The sequence below is a fragment of the Cuculus canorus genome, chromosome Z, assembly GCF_017976375.1.
Source record: "Cuculus canorus isolate bCucCan1 chromosome Z, bCucCan1.pri, whole genome shotgun sequence".
NCBI lineage: Eukaryota > Metazoa > Chordata > Aves > Cuculiformes > Cuculidae > Cuculus > Cuculus canorus.
In genome coordinates, this window is record NC_071441.1 from 69,781,045 (window position 1) to 69,802,478 (window position 21,434).

The window sequence follows — 21,434 nt, forward strand, 5'->3', positions numbered from 1 at the left end:
CCCTGATGGAGCAGGGGAAAAAAAAGCTTTTCTGCTTCTCAAAGGGCAGTATTTGTGGAAGCAGATGCTTGCTTGCCCTACCCAGCATAAAGAACAGTTCTGCGGGCAGCCAGGAGAGTTCGTACTGCTGGATTTTTATAGGATCATTAATTATATGTTATAAGGCAGCTAAGCATGGCATTCCTAGCTCGATGAATTCCATTATGAATGGCCTTTTCATATTCTTCATCTCATTATATTAAATGCATGTGACCTGAAGTTTAGCTAAAGTTATTGTTCGGGTTAACTTTCATTTAGTGGTTGCCCTAATTTTAGAAACAGTATGATCTTTAGATTTTATGGAGAGACAGGTTTTTTTATGCATGTTTTTGCAGCACTATTTTAGATAATTTCTTTTGAAACTAGGTAGGAACCTCTGTGAGGTGGTAGGGAAGGGATTTAGTCAGTCCTTGATTTGCCTGGAGATTTCTGTACCCATGTCCCTGGATGAAAACATCCAGTTACACGGATTTGGCTATCATCTCTCTGCCAATAACTCTTAAACCCTCTGCTCTGTTCTGTCTAGTCTTGCATATCAGACTGCCTCCCTGACAGATAATCCTGGTTGTTTTGCCTTCAGATCATTCCTAATCTGGCCAAAACAGAACTCCTTACTTTTTCTTCCAAATCTCTCTTCACTTCTGATTTTGATAACGCCACATCCTCCCTGTCACTCAGACTTGTAACCTCAGGGTCACTTTCCTTCTCCATATGCATCTGGGCTGCTGACAGCTCTTGCAGCTTCCTTCTCCTTTGCAGCAAACACATACCTCAGTGTGCAACAGTGAAAACACCCACTTGCTATAGTCCTTCATCTTGCATCTTGACTTCTTTGACTGCTCAATATTCATTCCCCTCCTTCAAAATAGGTTTTCCAAATTAGTGTCTTGGCTGCTTATTCAGATCTTATTACCACTGCTTTTCTGAAACCCTCCTTTAAAGGTCGATGGTGTACAGTATCAGTCTGTAGGGCTCTGGCTGAAAGTCACAAAGCTGTTTCTTATTTTGGTTTTTTTTTGCCACTTTCTCAGCTTTACTTCTTCAGCCATATGCTCCTGCCACATTCCGTAATTCTTTCTAGCTTTTGGAACCACTGAGTCATGTCATGGTGACTTCTGTCTCCCTCTATTCTGTCTGTCTTTTCTGTTTCACACCTTACCTCTTTGAGCCCTTGTTTCTTGGGGAAACAAGATTTTTTTCAGAGTTTTATCAGAGACTTTTCAGAGTTTGAATGCTTTTTTTTCCTCCCCACCCTCAATTCTAATTTGATGAGTTTCAAACTAATGCATCACTTTTCACTGACCACAACAATGTTCTCTGCTTGCTAAATCCACCTAAAATCTAAACTGTATTCAAAAGATACCACTGGTGACCGAGGGAGAGAAGTATTATAAGTCAACTGTAGTGACAAGCCATCAGCTTTTCTGTGTAGAAATTTTTACATATGGTTTCTAGCACACACAAGAGTTTGAAACAAAACAATATGCAAGTATCTTCAGTCTTCTGTCAATAGTGCCAGGCTTCATCTCTTTGTGTAACTACATGCCCTTCTGTTTGATCGATGAGTAGCTAATCCTTTTTTTCTTTTTGACTTTGTGCTCCCTTAATCTCCATCTATATCTTGCGTTCTTTTTGAGAAAATCATGTCTCTGAGAGATGGGCTAAATTTATTTACTGTCTGTAGGCTCAGTCGGGCTGAGGTGGTTCAGCAACACAAATAATGCAAGCGTCAAAACCCAACTCAGAGTGGCACTGAGGGCAGCAGCTCTGGACAGATATTTCCAAACAGGTTGTAACAAACTTGTCCAAAAGTAGACTTCCAAGTCCTAACGTCAATGGCTGTAGCTGTAAGATAGCAAGAATCGCTTGTATCTGGACTACAAAAAGTACAGATATTTGCCATGTTCAGTTTCTGGGGACAGGGAACAAGCAGCCCAGAGACTGGGCAGATTCCTTAGCTTTACTGCACACAACAGTGCGCCAGGTTCTCTTCCCTTGATACAGGACATCAGAGTGTACCAATATGTGCCTCTTAGTGAAGCAATGGTTTCTGTGTGGTTTCAATTCTCTTATGTCCCTTTATTTCCTGAAAGTGGTAGTACAAAAAAGTGTTGAATCTGTTCAGTAAACATCCTGGTTGAGTCAATATTTGGTGGTGATGTCACATTCACTTAAAATCCATGTACTGAATGGAAATCTTTAGTGTGTTGTTTTTTGTGGGCACAGGCCAAGGTTTTTAGAGCAGTTTGCCATCATTTAGGCATCTAATGTATGTATCTAAGGCATCTAAGTGTGTATTGTACTTGCAATAAACACCTGATTTTTCAGTCACTTGCCTTCTAACACACTCTATGAAATATGTAACTTTGGTGGAGTCAAGGCAATTGGAGTGTCCAGAAGCAGTATTTTAAATTGTTACCAAAAGCTACGTTGTCAAATCTGTGTCTTTTGGGCGTAGTAATCCAGTAATTTGAGTAAAGTCCGAAGTCTAACTTGTCTATGTACTTCTTTTTGGGTTATAAGCTTTTTTCAAAAGCAGATCAATAAACCATCTCAGTGTTTTCATTTTACTAAGCAATATAATATAGATGAGTACTAGTGTAGTAGTGAATCATTAATATACTCCTTAATCATAGTGTGAACGTTTCCCACAGATGTGAGTTAATCATGGAAAAAAGGCCATCAAAATGTAAAGATACATCAGGAGGAGGTGTGTTTCCAACAGTTGTGCGATAATGTATGACACCATTTTAAAAGGTCCTACCTAGTATGAGAGCACTTAGGATGCCATGTACAGTTATAGTTGCAAACCTGGCTGTGTTCTAGCCTGTTGTTCATTTTGATCACTATAAAATAAGAATCAAACCCCAAGTCAGGTTTGTATTTAGGTGGGGAGCCATTGCAGTGTGAAGTGACATGTTGGTATCATGATAGAGCTGTGCTTTTTACCTGGACTAAGCTTGTGTAAATACACTAAGCCTCTGGTGTTCTTTTTGGGATAGGAGTGGCATTACAGTCTCCAGATTCACTAGTCCCAAGATTTGTAAGACTTCCATGTTAATAGACCTATATAACCCTAAAAGCTGATAGTAATCTGCGCTTAAAATGCTTGATTCAATCATCATGTCATACAGATAAAGACGATTAGAATAAGAGGACAGAAATTTCATGCAAAAAGATGGGTCTTGTAAGGGGGCTCTAATGTTAATTTCAGTTGTAATGGTTCTTAATCTTTAGTGAAATCAGATTCAAGGACAACAGCCTCAGAAGAACAGGGAAGATAAAACCTCTAATTGTGTTTATTATGGAATTTGATGTATTTATGAAAGGTGTATCCTGCAATGTGTTTGCTGATATCAGGGGAGCTTTCAGTGACCTGGAAGGTCATCTCAGGATTCTTAGGACTACATGTATGTGCCCAGTTTAGTGGTTTAATTTTATGTGCTATCAGCATGAGAAGTTTGTAGCTTTGGATTCCTTTATTTCCTCACTTAGAAATCAGGGATGATAGTTTATCGTGCCAGTATTGCTAGTATTGAAAGTTAGCACCTATGAGGTGCAACTTTGTCAATGAACAGGACCAGTTGTAGATGTTATGTCTTTTATGACTCTTCTGTCTGCATGTAGGCACTACAGGATCCTCTGAAATTCTTCTGTGCATATGACTGTTTCTAATATGTGCACACAAGAGTGCAGTCTCAAATATCTGCTGCTCTAATTAGGCATCTCTTCAAAATGCCTTGTTAGCAGGGCACACTGGAAACCGTGTGACTACCTGCTTTCCAACTCTTATTGCGTCCTTTGCTATATTGTCACTTACTTCTAGCAAATGATTGCTCCATGATGTGATCCATGATCAGAAAAAGGGCTTTTGCAATTTCTGTTCATTTACTGAAAGCTCTTGTTATCAACACCTATCAGCCTGTCTGAAAACTCCTATGGAGGAGAGAGTGCTTATGTACTAAAACCAGAAAGACTATTGCACCAAGCAGGCAGTTACCTGTGCACTTAGAGCTATCTCTGCAGCAACAGCTCAGTGACAGCCTGGTTTGCAGTGCAGCCCACATACTGTAAAGTCTTTTGTTCTGGGTGAGCCCAGCTGAGAAGGGATGATGCATTGTTCTTCTGTGTCTTTGTCACCTCTAAACTGCAGTCTAATTTGGGGGATGTTTGTTTGGGAGGTAGCTTGCTTATGGCATTTCGATGGGCACTTTGTGAATGGGGCTGACTCTCAGCCGTACAGTAGTGATTCTGGGTAAGGCACTAAGACAGGCATGCACATTGCTGAAGACCATGTGACTCCCCTTCTGAAGGAGAGTGTGACATGGTTTGGTCTACTGGAGGAGTTTGGATTTAGTTCAAAAACTTTGTTTGTCCTAAACAGGCTTTTGCATCATTCTTTATGATGCTTTCACTGGTGACAGTTAGGCAGGCTTTTCAGATATACAGACACTATTTTGAAGGATTGTTTTTATACCTATGACTTGACATTTACATGACTTTCTTTTGTGAAGGCTGACAGCACTGCTTGCTGGAACGACAGCTGCTCTGCTCTATAAGAAAGGCCAAACACACAATCACAGCATTTTGTCCTGCTAAAGCTTTGCCAGTCTGTTTTCTGTGGCCATTTCTCTGTGACTATCTGAAAAACATTATGCTGGATTTTTCTTCGGATTCAGAAGAGAAGAGAAAAAAGTGATCAGAGCTCATTTTGCTGTTTATTAGGAAGAGGAAGATATGTGGGAAAGGTGTTGGTAGGGAGTTGAAATATTGCTAAATTAAAGCAGAACGAGGACAGAGCTTCAAAGGGAAGGCATGAATATAATTTTAGGTGGAATTTAGCTTAGTAGTTGCTACAAATGGACCTCTAACTGTGTGTATTAAGTGAATCCTGACTTCATTGAAGATAAAGGCAGTATTTTGATTGATTCAGTGAGACCAGGGTTTCACCTATGGCTGGTATGATCTAATAGGTCATTGCTAATTAAGAGCGTATGTGACCTCAATTCTTGCTAGTGAAATTATCTGAGCGCCACTTGCTGTGAGAATGGGGAAGGAACTGGTCTCTGAGTGTTTTGGAAAAGCTGTTCTATGGATTAGTGTACCCTGGGACAGCTTGATATGTGGAAAAGTTTTTAGTATGGTGGCCAGTATAACTCCTCGAAATGCAGTACGTCCAAGAGAGACAGCTCAATGTGGAAAAAAAACCCAAAACAGAGAAACCTGATACAGCCACAAGCATTACTTGATTTGATGGCTCTGAGCCTGAAGAGGACCGTGAAGTATGAAAGCTCTGCACTGCGCCCCAGCAATATATCGAGTGCCTAGTAACACATAGATTGCAGGCAGTCACTTTCTATTTTCTATGACAGAATCCTTTCATTATAAGCAGATCTGATAATATTTATGTTTCAGTTCCAGAACTCTTGCTGGCTGCTGAAATGTTCCCCTACCTGTCCCTGTCCTCCTGCGTTTTGCCTAGAAAAACATGTGAGAAAGAAGATAGCTTGATCTCCAGCATGGACCTGTTGGAGTGGGTCCAGAGGATAACTACAAACATGGTCAAAGGGTTGCAACATCCATCTCTCCAGTGAAGAAGGGTTGAAAAAGCTAAGATTGCTCAGCCTAGAGAAGAGAAGGCTCTAAGGAGACCTTACTGTGGCCTTTCAGTGCTCAAAGGGGGCTTCTGAGAAAGATGTGGAAAGGCTTCTTCAGAGGTCCTCTAGTGACAGGACAAGGGCTAATGATTGTAAACTAAAAGAGGGGACATTCAGGCTAGATAGAAGGAAGACATTTTGTACCAGGAGGGTGGTAGAACAATGCAACAGGTTGCCCAGAGAGGTGGTGGATGTTCCATCTCTGGAAACAAATATTCAAGATCACTTTTGACAGGGCCCTGAGCAAGCTGATCCACTTGAAGATGGCCTTGCTTGTTGCAGGGAGGTCGGACCAGGTGACCTTTAACCAGGTAACCTTCCCAACCCAAAGCATTCCACAATTCTGTGAGCTCAAAACCACAAAAGAACAGGCTCTCTAGAAAGGAGAGCAGCTGTTTCTTATTAACATGCAGTGGATCCCAGCAGTGTGATTAACATGCTGATGCATCTAATGTAAGCCTCAAAATGCCAGATTTCATAATTGGGCCTTGAAATCTCACTTTAGGCATGAATGTGGTCTTCAAGGTCTGTATTAGAATAGGATATTTTTCCTGATCTTTAAAGGAGGAGAAAAATGTTAAGCTTAGGTTTTTTCAAGCACTCTCTGTTTCAGTACGATAGGCTTTATGTTTAAAACACTGTTTTTAAGGTTGTTGATCTGCTTATTTTGTTATTGTCGTGAGAAACGGAAGGGTGATGGTCTTCAGGCATGAGAGATTACTGTGAAGTTCATGCTGTGTTTCTCCTCCTTGCCTGCAACAATTTAACCTCCCTTTCACCTTTACTTAGCCATCCTTTAGATTTGCATGGATGATTCTTTGCAGGTGTAGGTGTGGTAGGGAGGACTGTAAGCTGTACCCCTCTTGTCAGGTTCCTCATGATTTGCTCTAAGCAGACACACATGGTTGTATGCACTAATTTCAGGTGTCACCTTTTCTCAGTCAGCTGAGCGTTTTGGAACTGGTTCCAGTTTTCTTCTTTCTCTCCTGATCAGCTTGTTGTCCAAGGGCTCAGTTTCTTATCTTCTTTGCCTTGAGGAGCAGAGGAGTCACTACCTGACACATTGTTGGAAAAAAAAACACTTTAAAAATCTGGAGCACTTGGTAGTTCTGGAGGTTGAGGCCTACAAAGAGCGACACGGTACACTTGAGGACTGAAAAAATTGTGATTGTTCGGGACACCGCTGTTATTGCTTCTTAGACCTATTTATCTAAGCCTACAGTCCTTCTTTTCTCCCTGTGAATATTTTTTTTTTTATTTGCTATGCAGACAACCAGCTTCCTAAACAGTCCCACTTTGCAACTGGTGGTTCTCAAAAATGTGGTTTGGTAACTTGATGTAAAGTGATCTAAATTCAGACCCCTGCTGAAAAGATGATCCTGTGATACATTGACACCTTCTTCTTTGTCCCAGCGCTTGTGATACTGCTGCTTTATGCTGAGCTGACTCTGGAAGCTGATCTGGCTGAAAACTCTCCTGGCCAGAGTGTTGGGGATAGGAAAGCAATTTTCAGCCTGTTTGTCAAACTGCGTCTGAAATGGCAATACAGGTTCCAGCTACAAAAACGTATTGCTTGGGTTGTCTACTTATCACCAGTTTTGCATCATTAAGTGTTATGTGTTCTTGGCCGGATATAATTGCAGCAGATTGCACACATGAACTGTTAATTATTTTATTTTTAAGACAGAAATTGCAAAACAGGAAAATAACATTCCAACATGTTTGCTTTTGGAGGTAACCTACCAGAGCAATCTGTTAGTTTGATAATGGTTAAACTCACAAGCCCTTGCCTCAACAGGGTGCAGGAGGGTACCATTAAGTCAGCCATCTGCTGAACATATATACTGGAGGCATGAATTGCCTCACGTTTTGGGTTTCTGGCTAGTTATAATGTAGTCGTGTTCTCTGGATGCCACTGCTCTGCACTGAAAAAATGCATGGGCAGGCTAGAGTTCAGTGAAAGGTGAGCATCCAAATTTGGGATCGATGACTAGGAACCTGTCAGATGAGCATTAGGTATGGAGCAGGGAAGAGGTGAAACCTCATGGGTGTACACATGCTGATAGTAAATGCTACTCTTGGAAGGAGTCTTAGCTGCTGGAGTTGTCAATAGATCTGTAAAACTCCATTTGCAGACCAAGGCTACCATTATGTTGAATTGATTCATCAGGGTGAGCAGCTAAAACAAGTTAAATTCTATCAGAGCTTTCCTGCATTAATTTAAAAATGAATTTAGTTGGCTCTAAATGTGCATTTGTTTTAGTATCTTGAAGAACTGACTTTCCTCTATTAAAGCAGAATAATGTATCTATATGGTGCCCTAACTTGAATAGTACATAAAGATTAGTAAATAAGACCCCATTAAAAATACTTATAATGTAAGTAACATGGGTCCCAATAGCCTTTCTAATGTCCATTAATGCTTATTCTGAGGATCAGAGCTCATTTTACTGAGCCATTTAGTCAAACCGTGTGATTATTTAGAAAGTTAATTCATGCATACTAAAATCTAGCTTAAGTAATGCAGAGGGTAGGAGGTAAAACTCTATGGAGACGATAGTCCTTTTTGTTATTTAATGATCAGCCATAATTAACTTGCAAATTTGAAATAATTAGAACAAATTAAAGGTATTTAACTTTGCCTCCCTAAAGAAAAATTCAAATTGCACCAAATGCAGCTTTAAATTATTCAAGTCTCAGAGGTCTGTGCTGGGTTTTTTTACAATGCCTTTTCTATGATGAGAATACCAATCTGCTTTTTGTCAGAAAGCATCCTATCAAGTAATTGTTCTTTGTGTCTAATAAATGACAGCTATTCTTCTTTGTAAAAGTATTTCAGTCTCTGAAGACTACATCAGCATTTCCATGGCATTTTAATTCAATAAAACAAAAGGTTAATGTTTTTCTACTTTTTAAGGAATGCAAATACTAGCAGTATTCAATGGGTCCTGAATGACATTTAAAATTTGCCATTCACGCTCAGCAGGGATATCGCGATATGAGGCTCAGGCAAAATGGAAAGAACGTTCAAGGTGTGTTTTCCTTTGTTGGTGATATACTTCTATATTCATAAGGAGGCAGCAGTACTGAGACTCGCTTTTTTTCTGATGATGCTACTCTACAACTACTGCCTCAGTTTGTAGGTTAGGTAGGTTAATAAGGTCTTTATTTAGACTGTCTTCTCTGTTGCATAGTTTCAGGGAATAACATGAAAATTCATTGGATATTGTGGTGCCCTGCAGGAAGTCCTACTAACTGTGCTGTGTTTGAATGATAGGGTGGATCGTTGAATTTGAAAACAGAGAAAGACTTATTTTGTCACTTAATGTCTCTAGCTATACATAACTGATGCATTTGGACCATATATTTCAAATTTTCCAGGTTGCAATAGTCACAGCATTAATTTTAACGATTACTCCACACGTGAAGAGTAACTGTGTTGTGAAATAGATTATTTTTTTTCCTTGCATTTTCTTTGTTTAATTTCGGTACTTTGTTAATTGTTGAATTTTTGTATCTGTCTGCGTTATCCCTTGCCTTCCTTGGTCTGCACGTGTTTTGGATTGATTGCCATTTTAGAATTTGACTCTGTCTCCTTGCTTAAGCGAAACTTGAGCATTAGCTTTCTTTTATTAAAACATAAGAATTAATTAGGCTTTAATCAATTTAATGAGCTATAAATTCAAATATGCTTGTTTTTCTTATTTCCTTGTAACTTAACTTCTGTAACAACTTGTTAGTGTCTGTTTCTGTTTCAACTGCCTCTGTCATAGTGTTATTTAAACCAGAACTCGGTATTCTAGAAGTAACAGCACCATGTAAAAGGTATCACAGTTAACCAGCAGAGTACTTGTCTCCTCATCTACAAGCCAAAGGTCACAGTCTTCACAGAAGATATGTAGGTTGTAATTAAATGTACTTCAGAAACCCAGAAAGCACCTAAATAATGACAACCTCAGTGTTTATAATTGCTATTCATCATCCATGTACAGGCAGATGGAATATCAAGTCCTGTATTATCAGAGAACTCTGGTCAAGTATTACACCTTTAAGCCTCTTTAAACAGCAATTAGGGTCCAAACCCACCTCTTGCTGTACTCCAGGTTGCCAGAATTAGTAGGTTAATAATTTCATATAATTCAAATAAGACTAATTTAGTCCATGGTAAATTTTAATAACACTTTGTAATATTACCAGTTGCCACATAGTTTGAAGGCCTAAAGTAAACGGAGGTTATTCAGAGAAGTTTTATCCAACACTTCAGCCAGTTATTATAGGTCATAAGCCATTATATAATGTTCTGCATTAATAATACAGGAGTAATACTAATTGTCCAACAGGCACAGTGGGCCCTATTAAACAATGGCTTATACAGCACATTGATCTGAAACATTTAATTTAGCTATCATTTTCCTATGGAAGGATCGGATATCTGCTTTTTCCTCAGGTGTACCGTAACTTCAGTGGTGTAAATCTTTAGGTAAAAGGTTCTTGTGAATCAGCCTCCACAAAGCTGTGTTCCAATTAATACGAACGTGGTGACAGTCTTTGGGTTGCCCGAGTAAAACTGGTGCTTAAACAGGAAAAAGTATAAAGTTCTGTTAATTTAGGAAAGCTGTATTTCACCCCCAAAGTAGAGCATTATAGTCTTGGGATTAATTGTATTCCTCCATGTGGATAATGCAAAGAATTTTTTATGCTTTTAATTGATTTTTATAATGGTCTTAGGACTAATGACGCATGCATGTTGGGAATCCTCATTTAAAGCAGTAGTTGTTTACCGGAGAGCAATATTTGAAACAGACAGGTTGCCTTTACTGAGAGATGGGTCTCCATAAACTCCTAGCTGCCAAAAATGTTTTGCAGTTGCCTATACTTGCAGAAACTGCAGTCATGCTTGCTCTACACTACCAAATTTGCATCCTAGCAAATTATCCTAGATCAGTTCACTATGTATGATCTTGTGCAGAACTCGTTCTTGCTAGCTTTCTCTTTTCTTACTCTACCAAAGCTGTGGCACTTGCTGTACCATATAGTCTTGCACCATCTTCCTTATACATTCTCTATCTTGCTTACTAGTTACTCTCTTTGTTCATCTCACTTCTCTTTGTTTCCTCTCATCCCTTTTCTTCTTGATATATCATCTGCTTCCCTTCTGCAAATGATGGCTCCAGTTTTCACATATTCTTCTGTTTTTCTTCTTTATCCTAGGTAAGTGAACATATTTTTTTAGTTACATTTTCTTCCAACCTTGCTCCACCTTGCTCTGCTGTGATGGACAGAACACTTTATCTTCATCCCACTTATCCTGTCCTAACCACTAAGGGAATCCAGGACCTTATGCTTTAGGAAATGTGCCAAATACTACAAAACTCCAAGTGTAGTTGTCAGAGTGCTGCCAGCTGGAGATAACCAAAGAGTCCTGCTAAAGTAGCTTAGCAGCTCTTCAATCCTTGGACATCCTGCTTTCAGACATTGAAAATGGATTCAACAACAGTTCAACCAGCAGCATGATGGCTAGGCTTTTGTCATTTGAAACTCGGGGAAGGGGCTGGGTGCAGTGTTAGAAGGGCTGAATACATCATGTAATAGTGTGATCTTTCTTTCTGTGCAGTATACCAATGCTGAAACATGAAGATTATTTTCTGAAGACACCTCCAATAAGCAGAAGCTCCAGAATACCAAGGAACAGTGGTGGTAGCAGTTCAGGGAGGAAAGCAGTTGGTTTTGGTGCAAATGTGCAAGATGGAAGAACCCTTCTGATGCAAACCAAAAGGGAAGATGCCAGGTCAAGGAAAGGTAAGGGGTGGCATATCATATTGCAGGGCCACGAGTGTGCTGCTGATGGCATTTAGAAGTTCCATATAGATATCCAAGAGTATATTAGTAAAATGCACGGTTAGAGGGAGAGGATCGGAAATTGCTTAAAAATCAAGAGAATGTAGCTACATTTAAAGTAATAAAAATCATAGAAAGCCTTGTAAATAAGGCTTGGTTGGTGTTCCCCATGGAAGGGAAAAAATAGCCCTTTAACCTTAAAAAGCTACTTCAACGATTTTCTCCTTTAGCAGCAAGCAGTGAATAAGTGCAGTGGGGCTTGCTCTTGAAACGTACTCTTCTTCACATTCTTTTCCTCCCCAATTAATGGCTTCACCATCACAGCCTGATATTTTGCCACACAGGGCTGTCTGTACAGCTAGGATCTATCCTGCTCTTAGCTTAGTACCTCCACTTACGGGTCTGAGAAGCCGTCTTTCTTAGGAGGAGAAAGGGTTGGGAACAAAAGCAGCTTGGATGTTTCAGTGCTGAGCCTTGAACATAATCCTTGGTTCAATTATGAGCTAGCTTTTTTTTATTTTAACTTGTCAGCCAGTTTGCTGTATGTGTCAGCATAAAAATAAAGAAAATGGCAAAATGAGAAGAAATGTGGTGCAGTTCTCAAAGGAACAAATAACTTGTGTTATTGGTTAAGACCGTACCAACATTAAAAAGCAGTCCCTGTGAAGAAACTTTCAAAAGGGTATCATCAGCCTGGACCCAAACAGTGGCTGAGGTTAATCTCTTCCAAGGCACAGCTACAAAAGTTGGAAGCCTGTAAAGGGCTTGTGTCCAAAAAAATCAATTTCTAATTTGAAACAAAATCATTTTTGACTAACAGGGGTTCAAGACCCATTACTTTTGCTGTATAGTCTGCTGACATTTCACACTTTCTGTTGTGCACAATGAATCCTAATAGTCATTTTATAACATTGCTACACCAATCAATTTAAGCAAGAGAAAGCCGTTACAATTCTGCAAAGTTTCAGGGGCAATTTTCACTGATGGTTTTCTTTTATGTTTTTTTCAGCTATCATTATTTTTTTTCTTCTCTTTTCCTCTTCCTTCTCCCCCTTCCTTCTCAGTACTGCAGTGATGAAATTGAGATTTTTCACAGTTGGATGATGGGTTTTGTTCCTTGGATAGGGATAGTCCCCCAAAAGTAATTTATTTTCTGTAGGTTTGGGGGAAAAAACACCGACCTAGCCTCCCCTTCATTCATTCATTTCATTTTGTAGTACTTAGGAGAAGTTACAAGCTGCATCTGGCTATTGCACATAGCAACGGAGCTGCACCTATGCTGATTTAGTAATTGTAGCGGTCAGCATAATGTCTGAAGATGGTGGGTATCTTTTGCAAACAGTTCCTGGGTTTGCTAGCTTTGAAGATGTAGAGCTGCATGGCAAAATTTAACTTATAAACACTGGCACTTGCTGTGATACCAGATAAAGTTGAGAGAAATGCTTTCAAGCTGTGGAACAACCTCAGGTCTATTACTGATTTGAATGGCTTGTTTATCACAAGGCAAATTACCTAGCACTAATCACTGAAGTTGAAGTCTTCTGTATTTAGTACCTTTTTAATTGGCTTCCCTCTGTTATATGTTTGGACTCCTTTAACAAGCATACACACATACTTGTAATGTGTTTTTTCAATCTTTGGGTATCACCAGGGTACAATGTCAAGGTTTTTTAATTGTAGTTAGCTCTGGACTTATCTGTCTCTGTCCTTGCTTTGGCTGGATCCTCCCGCCTGTTGCTGACCTGGGATTTCTGCTTCAGAATATTTTTTTTTTTAGGAAGCAATTATGTAGCATCTTGAAAAAATAAAACAAGTAATATTATCACTGTTTTCTGGGGCAATTTCTGTAACATACAATATTTGCCCAACTGTGCCAGAGCACTGAACCAGCAAGCCTGCAGGGTTGTCTTGGGCACTGGTCGGTACCTGTAGATAGGAAGTCATCCTCCTACTGCAGGACATAACGGAATACTGGGTAAACCGTGCTGTGTGAGGAAGGGGAGTGGAATCAACATGGTGATGTCCGAAGAGGTGAAACTTAGTGTTATTTAGCCACATACCTTAAAGTGGACTTTTAGTCTGTAAAACATCAGTGCTGGATACTGTGCACAGGAACAGGTTCGCTGAAAACTTCTTGGAGTCAGATATGAACGTATCACTACAGAGGTTTATTTTTCTCATGCCTTGATCTGTCTTGTCTGTTTGAATTGTAAATTCTACAGAACGGGGAGTGTCTGAAAGCATGCTTTAGTGCAGTGGCAATGCTAATGTGGGCCCTTGGGTTTTGTATGTGATCCCCTTGTACCACTGGGAATGGTAGGTGTACACAGCAGACCAAGCAGCTCAGAGCTCAATATGATGTCCCTCCAGAGCAACATAGGCAGTTGCACCAGATTTTTGTGTTGTCTTCTTCAGCTGCCTTTGTTTTCTTAGATTTTGTTTTCCTTTTTTTTTTCTTTTTCTTTTATTTTTGAGAAGTTAGATTGATTAATCAGGAAACCATTCCAATGCTGTAATGGTGGAAGTCTTTACTGGCCACTGCTCGCTTACTGTGAGAGCAGTGAGTTTGGAAAGAGTGATTTCCTAATAAATGCACTTTTCCTTTCTGCCTGCAGTAATGGGGAGAAGAGTATTGTTAACCTGGTCTCATCACCTTGTGAAGTGAAAGGGACACTACCCTCTTTTCAGGGTAGAAGCCTACTGGATCAACTTAGGTGATAAGCTTTTATTCTCTCACTGTTGCTTTTTGTTTGCTCCTTAATTTTTATTCCTGTGGTTTAGCAGGTATTTCTGTCTTGTAGCCAAACTTTTTTAGTTTTACCAGCAAAACTTTAAGCAAACGAAGCAATCCTCAAGTCTTAGATCTTTTCAGTAGTAAATTGTTTTTATTGGTGTCACCAGCAGCTATGTCAATTTGTACTAAAATCTAACAACTTGTCCAGTTAAAAAGCACTCAAGTACAGAAATGTGTGTTTCTCTTCCTTTCTGCCTTGGAAAATTTTGCTCCTGGGCTGGGAAACTGAACTAGATTCTATCTATTGCACTCTGCAATATTGGGCACTTTATAGCTCAGCATTACTGTTTAAAATCCCTCTTCACACGTTCCTGAAATACCTCTGCACTGAAACAAAGAAAGAACTATTTTTCCCTTTGTATTTCTTTGGAGGACATAGCATCTGCATAATATTGTGTAGTTCACATAGCTTTTCTTTCCATATGTAAAGGAAAAAGCCAGAGAAGGAGAATTATTTTGGCTCTTAGAATCTGTATTTTTCCAGGGGCTGATTTTGCTGTATAGTGTTTGTTTTTCAGTAGGTTCTCTAATGTAGCTTCTTAGGGACTTAGGATCTGGAATTTCTTCCCTTGAGGGAAGACTCTTCCCTACAATCGAATAGAGCAATTAGTTCGTATTAGCAAAGCACTTTGAAGATGTGAAGTACTATATAAATGTTAAGCTATATGAATATTAGTATTATTCAATTCATAAAGATTTTTTCCATGATTATCAGCCCAGATTTCCCTTTGCTTACTTTCATCCCATTACTGCTCAAACCAGCCTCAACTGTATTTCTTCATTCTTAGTGTTTACACTTTCAAAATGAAGACTGCTGTATTTCCCCACTTTCTTCATGTTTTACTTGTCTGTTTCTCAAGCAGAAATATACAGCTATTTAAGTTTACTCAAATGATTCTTTAATCTACTTTAAATCATTCTTAAACCAAGTTAACCAAATTGAAAATAGTATTCTTAACATTACCATTTAGAAGACATCTGTAATTGCTTTGGGGGTAGCTTGCCTTGCAGGGTTATATCTAGTTCAGGTTTTTTTTTAATCTTTGCTACTTCAGATTCTTTCCATCGGTGTCAGAATTTAGATTAGCACACCATATATGAACTTTTTTTTTTTTCCAAGAGTGAATGTGTCTATTCTTTTTCCATGTTTCTTTTCTAGATCATCTGCAAGGTCTCCAGTCTCATACTGTCTTCGAACACCTGCAAATCTAATTAATTTGCTGTCATTTGTATCACCCCAGTTCTCTATGACTTTTCATAAATAATTACCAGTCACTTCATAAATTCATTAACTAATTCCCTTTAGCCCTGAAATATATATCCTTCAGACTAAAGAATTTGTATCTTTTTTTTTCCCCCCCGGTAATTTCCTTTCATCAGCTTTACATAGACAAGTATTATACATCAACATGGTCTTCATTATCTCCTACTTGCCAATATTCCTTTTCTTTATTTTTTTTCTCGTAGTATATTTTGAAGTTATGAGTAGCTTGGCCATTTTAGGATCATTATTGATTTAATCTTTTTCGTACATTCATAGACCTGCTTACTCCTTGATGTTTCTTTCCCCTCAGTCGACTTGTATGCCTTTTCCAAGATGTATTTTTAAACACTTTTTTTGTTTATTTGTGTGCTTATTCAGGATTTCTTGCTACCCATGCTTTATGTCTGTGCAGCCTAACAGCCTCAGTATATCCCTACTTAGTTCCTTTTCTCGTTTTCCATTTCTAACATTGGTAATATTTTCAAACTTGGGTCTTTGAACAGTCCCCTTGAGGCTGTATTGGCCTCTTACGAGTCCATATATTTTCTTTTTCGGAGAAATATATCTAGTTTGTTATGAATCTAGTATGTTATGTACTATGTTGACAACGTGCCAGCCTTTTCTCGTATTAGGAATTGAATGTATTCTCCCATGCTCACCAGGTTTTTATTACTTCGATATTAGTTTCTTAAAATCCAGCTGCCTCATTCCACTGTCACGTGAAATGATTTCTAAATATCTTGTATTCCATCATAAAAGCCAAAAGTCTAAGCAAGAGGCTTCCAGTCTTTATATGCATACCTACTCTTCTTATCATGGACTGGCACACTATCAAGTTACCAGGGGCACACAATCAACTTATAGCCCCATGATATTTCTAGGAGTTCCTTCACTAATAATTAACTGTTTGTTAGGCAAGATTTTTTTTAACTGTATGAAACTAAAGCAGAATACTTTATAGTAGGGCAAGAAGAAGCCATTTTTTTTGTTAATCTCCCTAGAATATAACTTAAAAAATGTGTTTTACTAGATTGTATATATTTGTATACACCTTAAATAAGTCTAATATTTTAAATAATCTTAGTCCCTTGGAAGTCTGTGAATTTTGTGCCAAAGCTGGAGTTACACCTTGTGGTGTTGCTTCATATTTCAGCATGGGTGGTAGATAATGTCCCTGTTCACAGAGCTGAGAAATATTTAGGCATAAGAGAATCACTTAAGGAGGTAAATACTGGTTTGACTTTAATTTTTGCAGAGACTTGCAGTTTCCCCTATATTTACTGTTCAGTTAAGTGATGTTGGTTGGACAGAACTAATCAGGCTAGATTAAAAAAGCTTAAGCCCACAGGCTTTTGCGTAGCAGAACAGATTACTCCTACTTTGTCTATTCCACTTACCTCTGACTATGTATATGCAAGTTTTCTGACTAAGTCTTGTAAGTAAGACCCAGTTCACAGATAGATGGGTAAAAGGTGGAAAATGGGTAGAAAATTGTCTAGGCCACCAGCCTCAGAAAGGGTTGTGGTCGGTCCAGCTGAAAGCCAGTTGCTAGTGGTTAACCTCTTAATGTCAACAACCTGGACAGTGGGACGGGATGCATCTTCAGCAAGTCTTCAGACAGCACTCACTGGGGAGGTTGCCAGTTTGCTGGAGGGTAGGGCCCAGTATTCAAGGGACTTCAGCTGGGTTGGACTGATCTCATGTAATAGGATCAGCTGTGTGCTGACAACCTGAAAAGCATTTTTGCTAGAAAGGAATGGGGTTTCCTATTGAACAGCAAACTGAATACGAGGCAGCAGTGTGCCTATCCTGCTGTGCCATAATAGCAAATTGTGGTCATCACGTCAATGAAGTGTCACTCCCCCTCTCATCAACTCTGTTAAGTCTGTATCTGTAGAGTGTTATGTCCGTTTGGGGCTCTACAGTTCAAGGAGAACATTGGCAAACTGTTGGGAGTCTAGCAGAGGCAACCAGGACAGGCAGGGTGCTGGAGTGTAGGACGTGCTAAGAGAGCTGAGTGCGTTCAGCCTTAAGAAGATATGATTCCATGCAGATCTTCCTGTTTTCTTCAGCTACTTAAGGAGAGGGTATAAAGAAAAGGGAATAAGACTGTTCTTGAAAGCCATCAGTAACAGAGCAAGAGACAATGTTAAAAAAAATACAACTTGGGAAATTCTGAATGTCTATTCAGAAAAATTTTTTCACTGTGAGTGTGGTCAAACACTGGAACCAGAGAGGTTGGTTCACTGTCAGTGGAGACATTAAAAACCTGACTGGACAAGTACCTCAAACATGATCTTTTTGGTCCTGCTGAATTATTTTATATTCAGGAGTTATTGGGAAGGGAAAGAAGGAATGGACTAACAGTTCTATTTTACTGAAAGAAAAATACTGCTAGAGTTATATTCTTACTTGGAAAGCTAACATCTTGTAGCATTTCGTGAGAACTGCCTCTGTGAGACAAGCTGAATCCCGTGAACAACTATAAATCGTAACTGTGCAAGACTGCCAAACGTTGGACAGTAAGATGGAGGCGGCAGAGTGTGACTTATTCTACAGATTTCATTCTGTGTGATTCTGAAGTGCATTCTATGGATGGTACTGCCAGCTGATGAGTTCTTTGGTTGCCATTTCACTGTATATATGGCACTCCAAAAGTGTGGCAACTTTTACCCCCAGTGTTCTGTAATAATACAAAATCACAAAACATCTGTCCAAAATTTACTAGCCCCTGATGTCTGGCTTGTCTTCACTTCATTCCACAGGGACAACTTCAGGACCTAGGAAGGATACAGCCACGTCTCCTGTGCTGATAGGCAGCAGCAAAAGGCTTGCATCCACAGCCACATCGCCAATCCAGCATGACACTTCACGGTAAGCTGCTAGGTAATCTCTGGTTTAAGATGCTGCAAATGCAACCATCAAATTCTCCTAGTTGTAGGGAAATACCTGAATTTCTGATATTTCATGCTAGCACGAGCTGGATAATGTAAACTAAAAACTACCATATCCTTTTGACATTTATAGTAAGATTTAAATTGCTTGTAAGAATAAGGAAAGCAGGAATATGCCAAGTTCTAACATTTTAATTTTATTCAGATTTTGAACAGGAAGTATTTTATGTTCCAAGTCCTGACACATTAAATACATTTGTAAATAATTTGAATGGATGGTGTTAACCCCTGTTAGGTTTTAAATCCACTTGAAGATTTTAATCCCCCCTGTATTAGCCCCCCCGCCCCATTTTATCAAATGGCATTTCTTTTAAAATGTTTTGTACCAGAGTTATTTTATGTTTAATGACAAGCAACAAAATCACATTAAGTCAGCAGTTCTTGATTATACTATATACCTGCAATAAATGTATTGGAAAAACAGCATTAGCACTTCAGCTCCAATGGAAAAACAGAAAGCAGCATTGTTGATACACTGACGAGTCTAAAACCAACTTGCCTTCTTCAGGCAGGACTACAGTTCTAGCAGTAAGTGCCTAGAAAAACAGCATACAATCCTTGCCTTTCTTTATCATATCCCAAATTTTCTCACAATAAAATCTTGGTTAAGCCACAAAGTAAATGCAGATTAAGGTAGGAATTTGCTATGTTTTACACCACTGGTTAGATGACTTTGTGCAGTGGAATTATAAGGATGTATGACCGATCATAAGAAGAGTTAAATGTTTTTTGGAGAAAGGGAGGGCTTGAGTCAGATTTAATCTTCTCTTGGCCCAGTGGACTAGGAAAATGTATGCTTGATATCATCCCTGTATTCTTGGCAGCAGCTGGCAGTTTATTTCTATCTTCTGAGAGAACTTGTGATATATAATAGGTGAAAAACCACTATCAATATTGACAAATTTGTACTTACTTGCTATGGAAACACTTTTTTTTTCTTGTGAAGGAAGGGATGATAATTCTTGGAGGATTTAAGAACTGAGATAGATTGGGCTCTGTTTCCCAGAAGTGACTGTGTTTAAACAAACAGGAACCACAAGGTTGCCTAAGCATTTCTCTTACATACAAGGGTTACCTTTGCAAGCTGGTAATATCAGATAAAGAGCGTGTAAAGGTACTGCTTCATACCATCTAATAGTGATAAGTTGAGATTCCATTCAAGTACTAAGGAGTAGACATAATTATTCACGTCGTGCAACAACTGCTTAGAAAAAGGAATTCTATTCGAGAGGATTGATGGTCCGTTCTTTTCCACAGAAGACAGTAAAATAATTGTTGAAATATGCTGTTAGAAGTCATATCAGATGAAGTCATCAGTAAAAGGAGTCTGATTAGCTATCAGACCTAAAGGTTTGCTTTACCCGCTTGTTGCGAATTTTGAAAAATCCTCTGTTTCTGGGGTGCTCTCTCCCACACTTCCTTGCTTTCTTTCTCTCCGTTGGTGCTGTAAGTATAATTGACCAGTTTAAGCAGCCATGTTGTGCTTTCCCTTACTCATGGCCTTCTCTAATTGAAAATGGTAAATGGACAAGTATTTCTGTGGAGACCTAAAGCTGATCCTATCCTTCATCAAAAAACCTGCTTGGGCAGCAGGTCAGTCTCAATTTATCACTGAATGGTTATAAGCTTAGACTGCAGGTTTAACTAACTAAATTAATCGATATTGAGAATTATTGCAGCTTTTGTGCCACTAAAGTTAGGGTTTGTCAGCATGTTTGTTATAATCTGTGATTTGGGGGGGGTGGGGTTAACAGCTTAACCACAACAGTTGGCATGGCCTTGAAACTTGCAGCACAAAGCCCTAGCCTAAGAGCAAATTTATTTATTTGGCACTATGTGTAAACCTAATTACTTTTGACTATTTAAATTTATAGGACTAGATTCAACTCGTGTTTGTGCCAGCTTTAACTAGCACAAACCCTGGCACCCAGCAGTAGCAGCAATGGAAAGCCTGCCAGGGGGAAGGTGTTGGAAAGCGACAGAAGCTCCCTGCCAGCGCAAGGCATCGAGGTGCTAGCACAGCTTCTGGGGAGGGCTGGCTGGATAAGCAGGCATGGCAGGTAGAAAATGCGTTGCCTTGATAGCCTGTCTTGGCAGGGCTCAACTGGCGGCTTCAGTGTGCTACAGCTACCTCCTGCTTGAGGAAAAATCACTGCAGTCCTACTTTCTTCTCTCTCTCTCTCTCAGAACGAATCGTGTCTGGGACAAGAAATAACTAGCCTTTAGAAGGTAAAAGTGTATGCTTTGAGCACCTTAGTGCTTAACCTGTAGAAGGACCAGACTTGCAGAATGAATGTGCACAAGGTGGTTTCAGTGATTTCTCTGAAAGCAAAATAACATTTCTTTATCTGGCATCCTGAGTCCGGCTTGTAGTGAATTTGTTCGCCCATGATGCTTCTATGTATGTCTGTCTCTGCTTTTTGTAATGCAGCCAAGCATTGCGTGTTTGGTTATCCAGTGTTCTTAAGCCAAATGTCTACACCTGCAAGAACCCCTTGAAATTATGTTCACAGCATAAAAAAGTTTGGAAAGCTTTTCTTCTCCATGTGCTTATTTATCTAGACCAAAGACGATATATTTGCAAGACAAAACATCACAGGCAGGTTTGGGGCTGGGCAAATTTGCAAGAGTAAGTTTATTCCTTACCCCTCAAGCATAGTTTCTCTGACTATCTTAAATATTGCCTTTTTTGCTGACCAGAGACATCTTTGTCGTCATTATTGTCTTTGTCTAGAAGAAAGACTCTGGCTTTTGGCTGTGAGCTGGAAGGTAGATAGAAAGGGGAGGTAGTGGCGTTTGTGTGCTTTCATTTAGTAATGAAGTTCTTACATAAGCTAGGTCTTACCTTAGGTATAATCTTACCTTAGGTACAGGTTCCAACCAAACAG

The 21,434-nt window shown here is 39.3% G+C and overlaps 1 protein-coding gene across 5 annotated transcripts in view; it reads left to right on the plus strand.

Annotated features, from left to right (window-relative positions):
• Positions 1 to 21,434, plus strand: part of KIAA1328 (KIAA1328 ortholog) — a 176,705-nt gene that overhangs the window by 123,229 nt on the left and 32,042 nt on the right. For 4 of the 5 annotated variants that reach the window (XM_054053605.1, XM_054053608.1, XM_054053606.1 and 1 more), the window contains 2 exons: positions 11,311 to 11,495; positions 18,358 to 18,466. In XM_054053605.1, the coding sequence (XP_053909580.1) occupies positions 11,311 to 11,495; positions 18,358 to 18,466 (294 nt within the window). Of the gene's footprint in view, positions 1 to 11,310; positions 11,496 to 18,357; positions 18,467 to 20,420; positions 20,776 to 21,434 lie in introns of all 5 variants that reach the window. The other variant, XR_008447657.1, reaches the window with a different exon arrangement.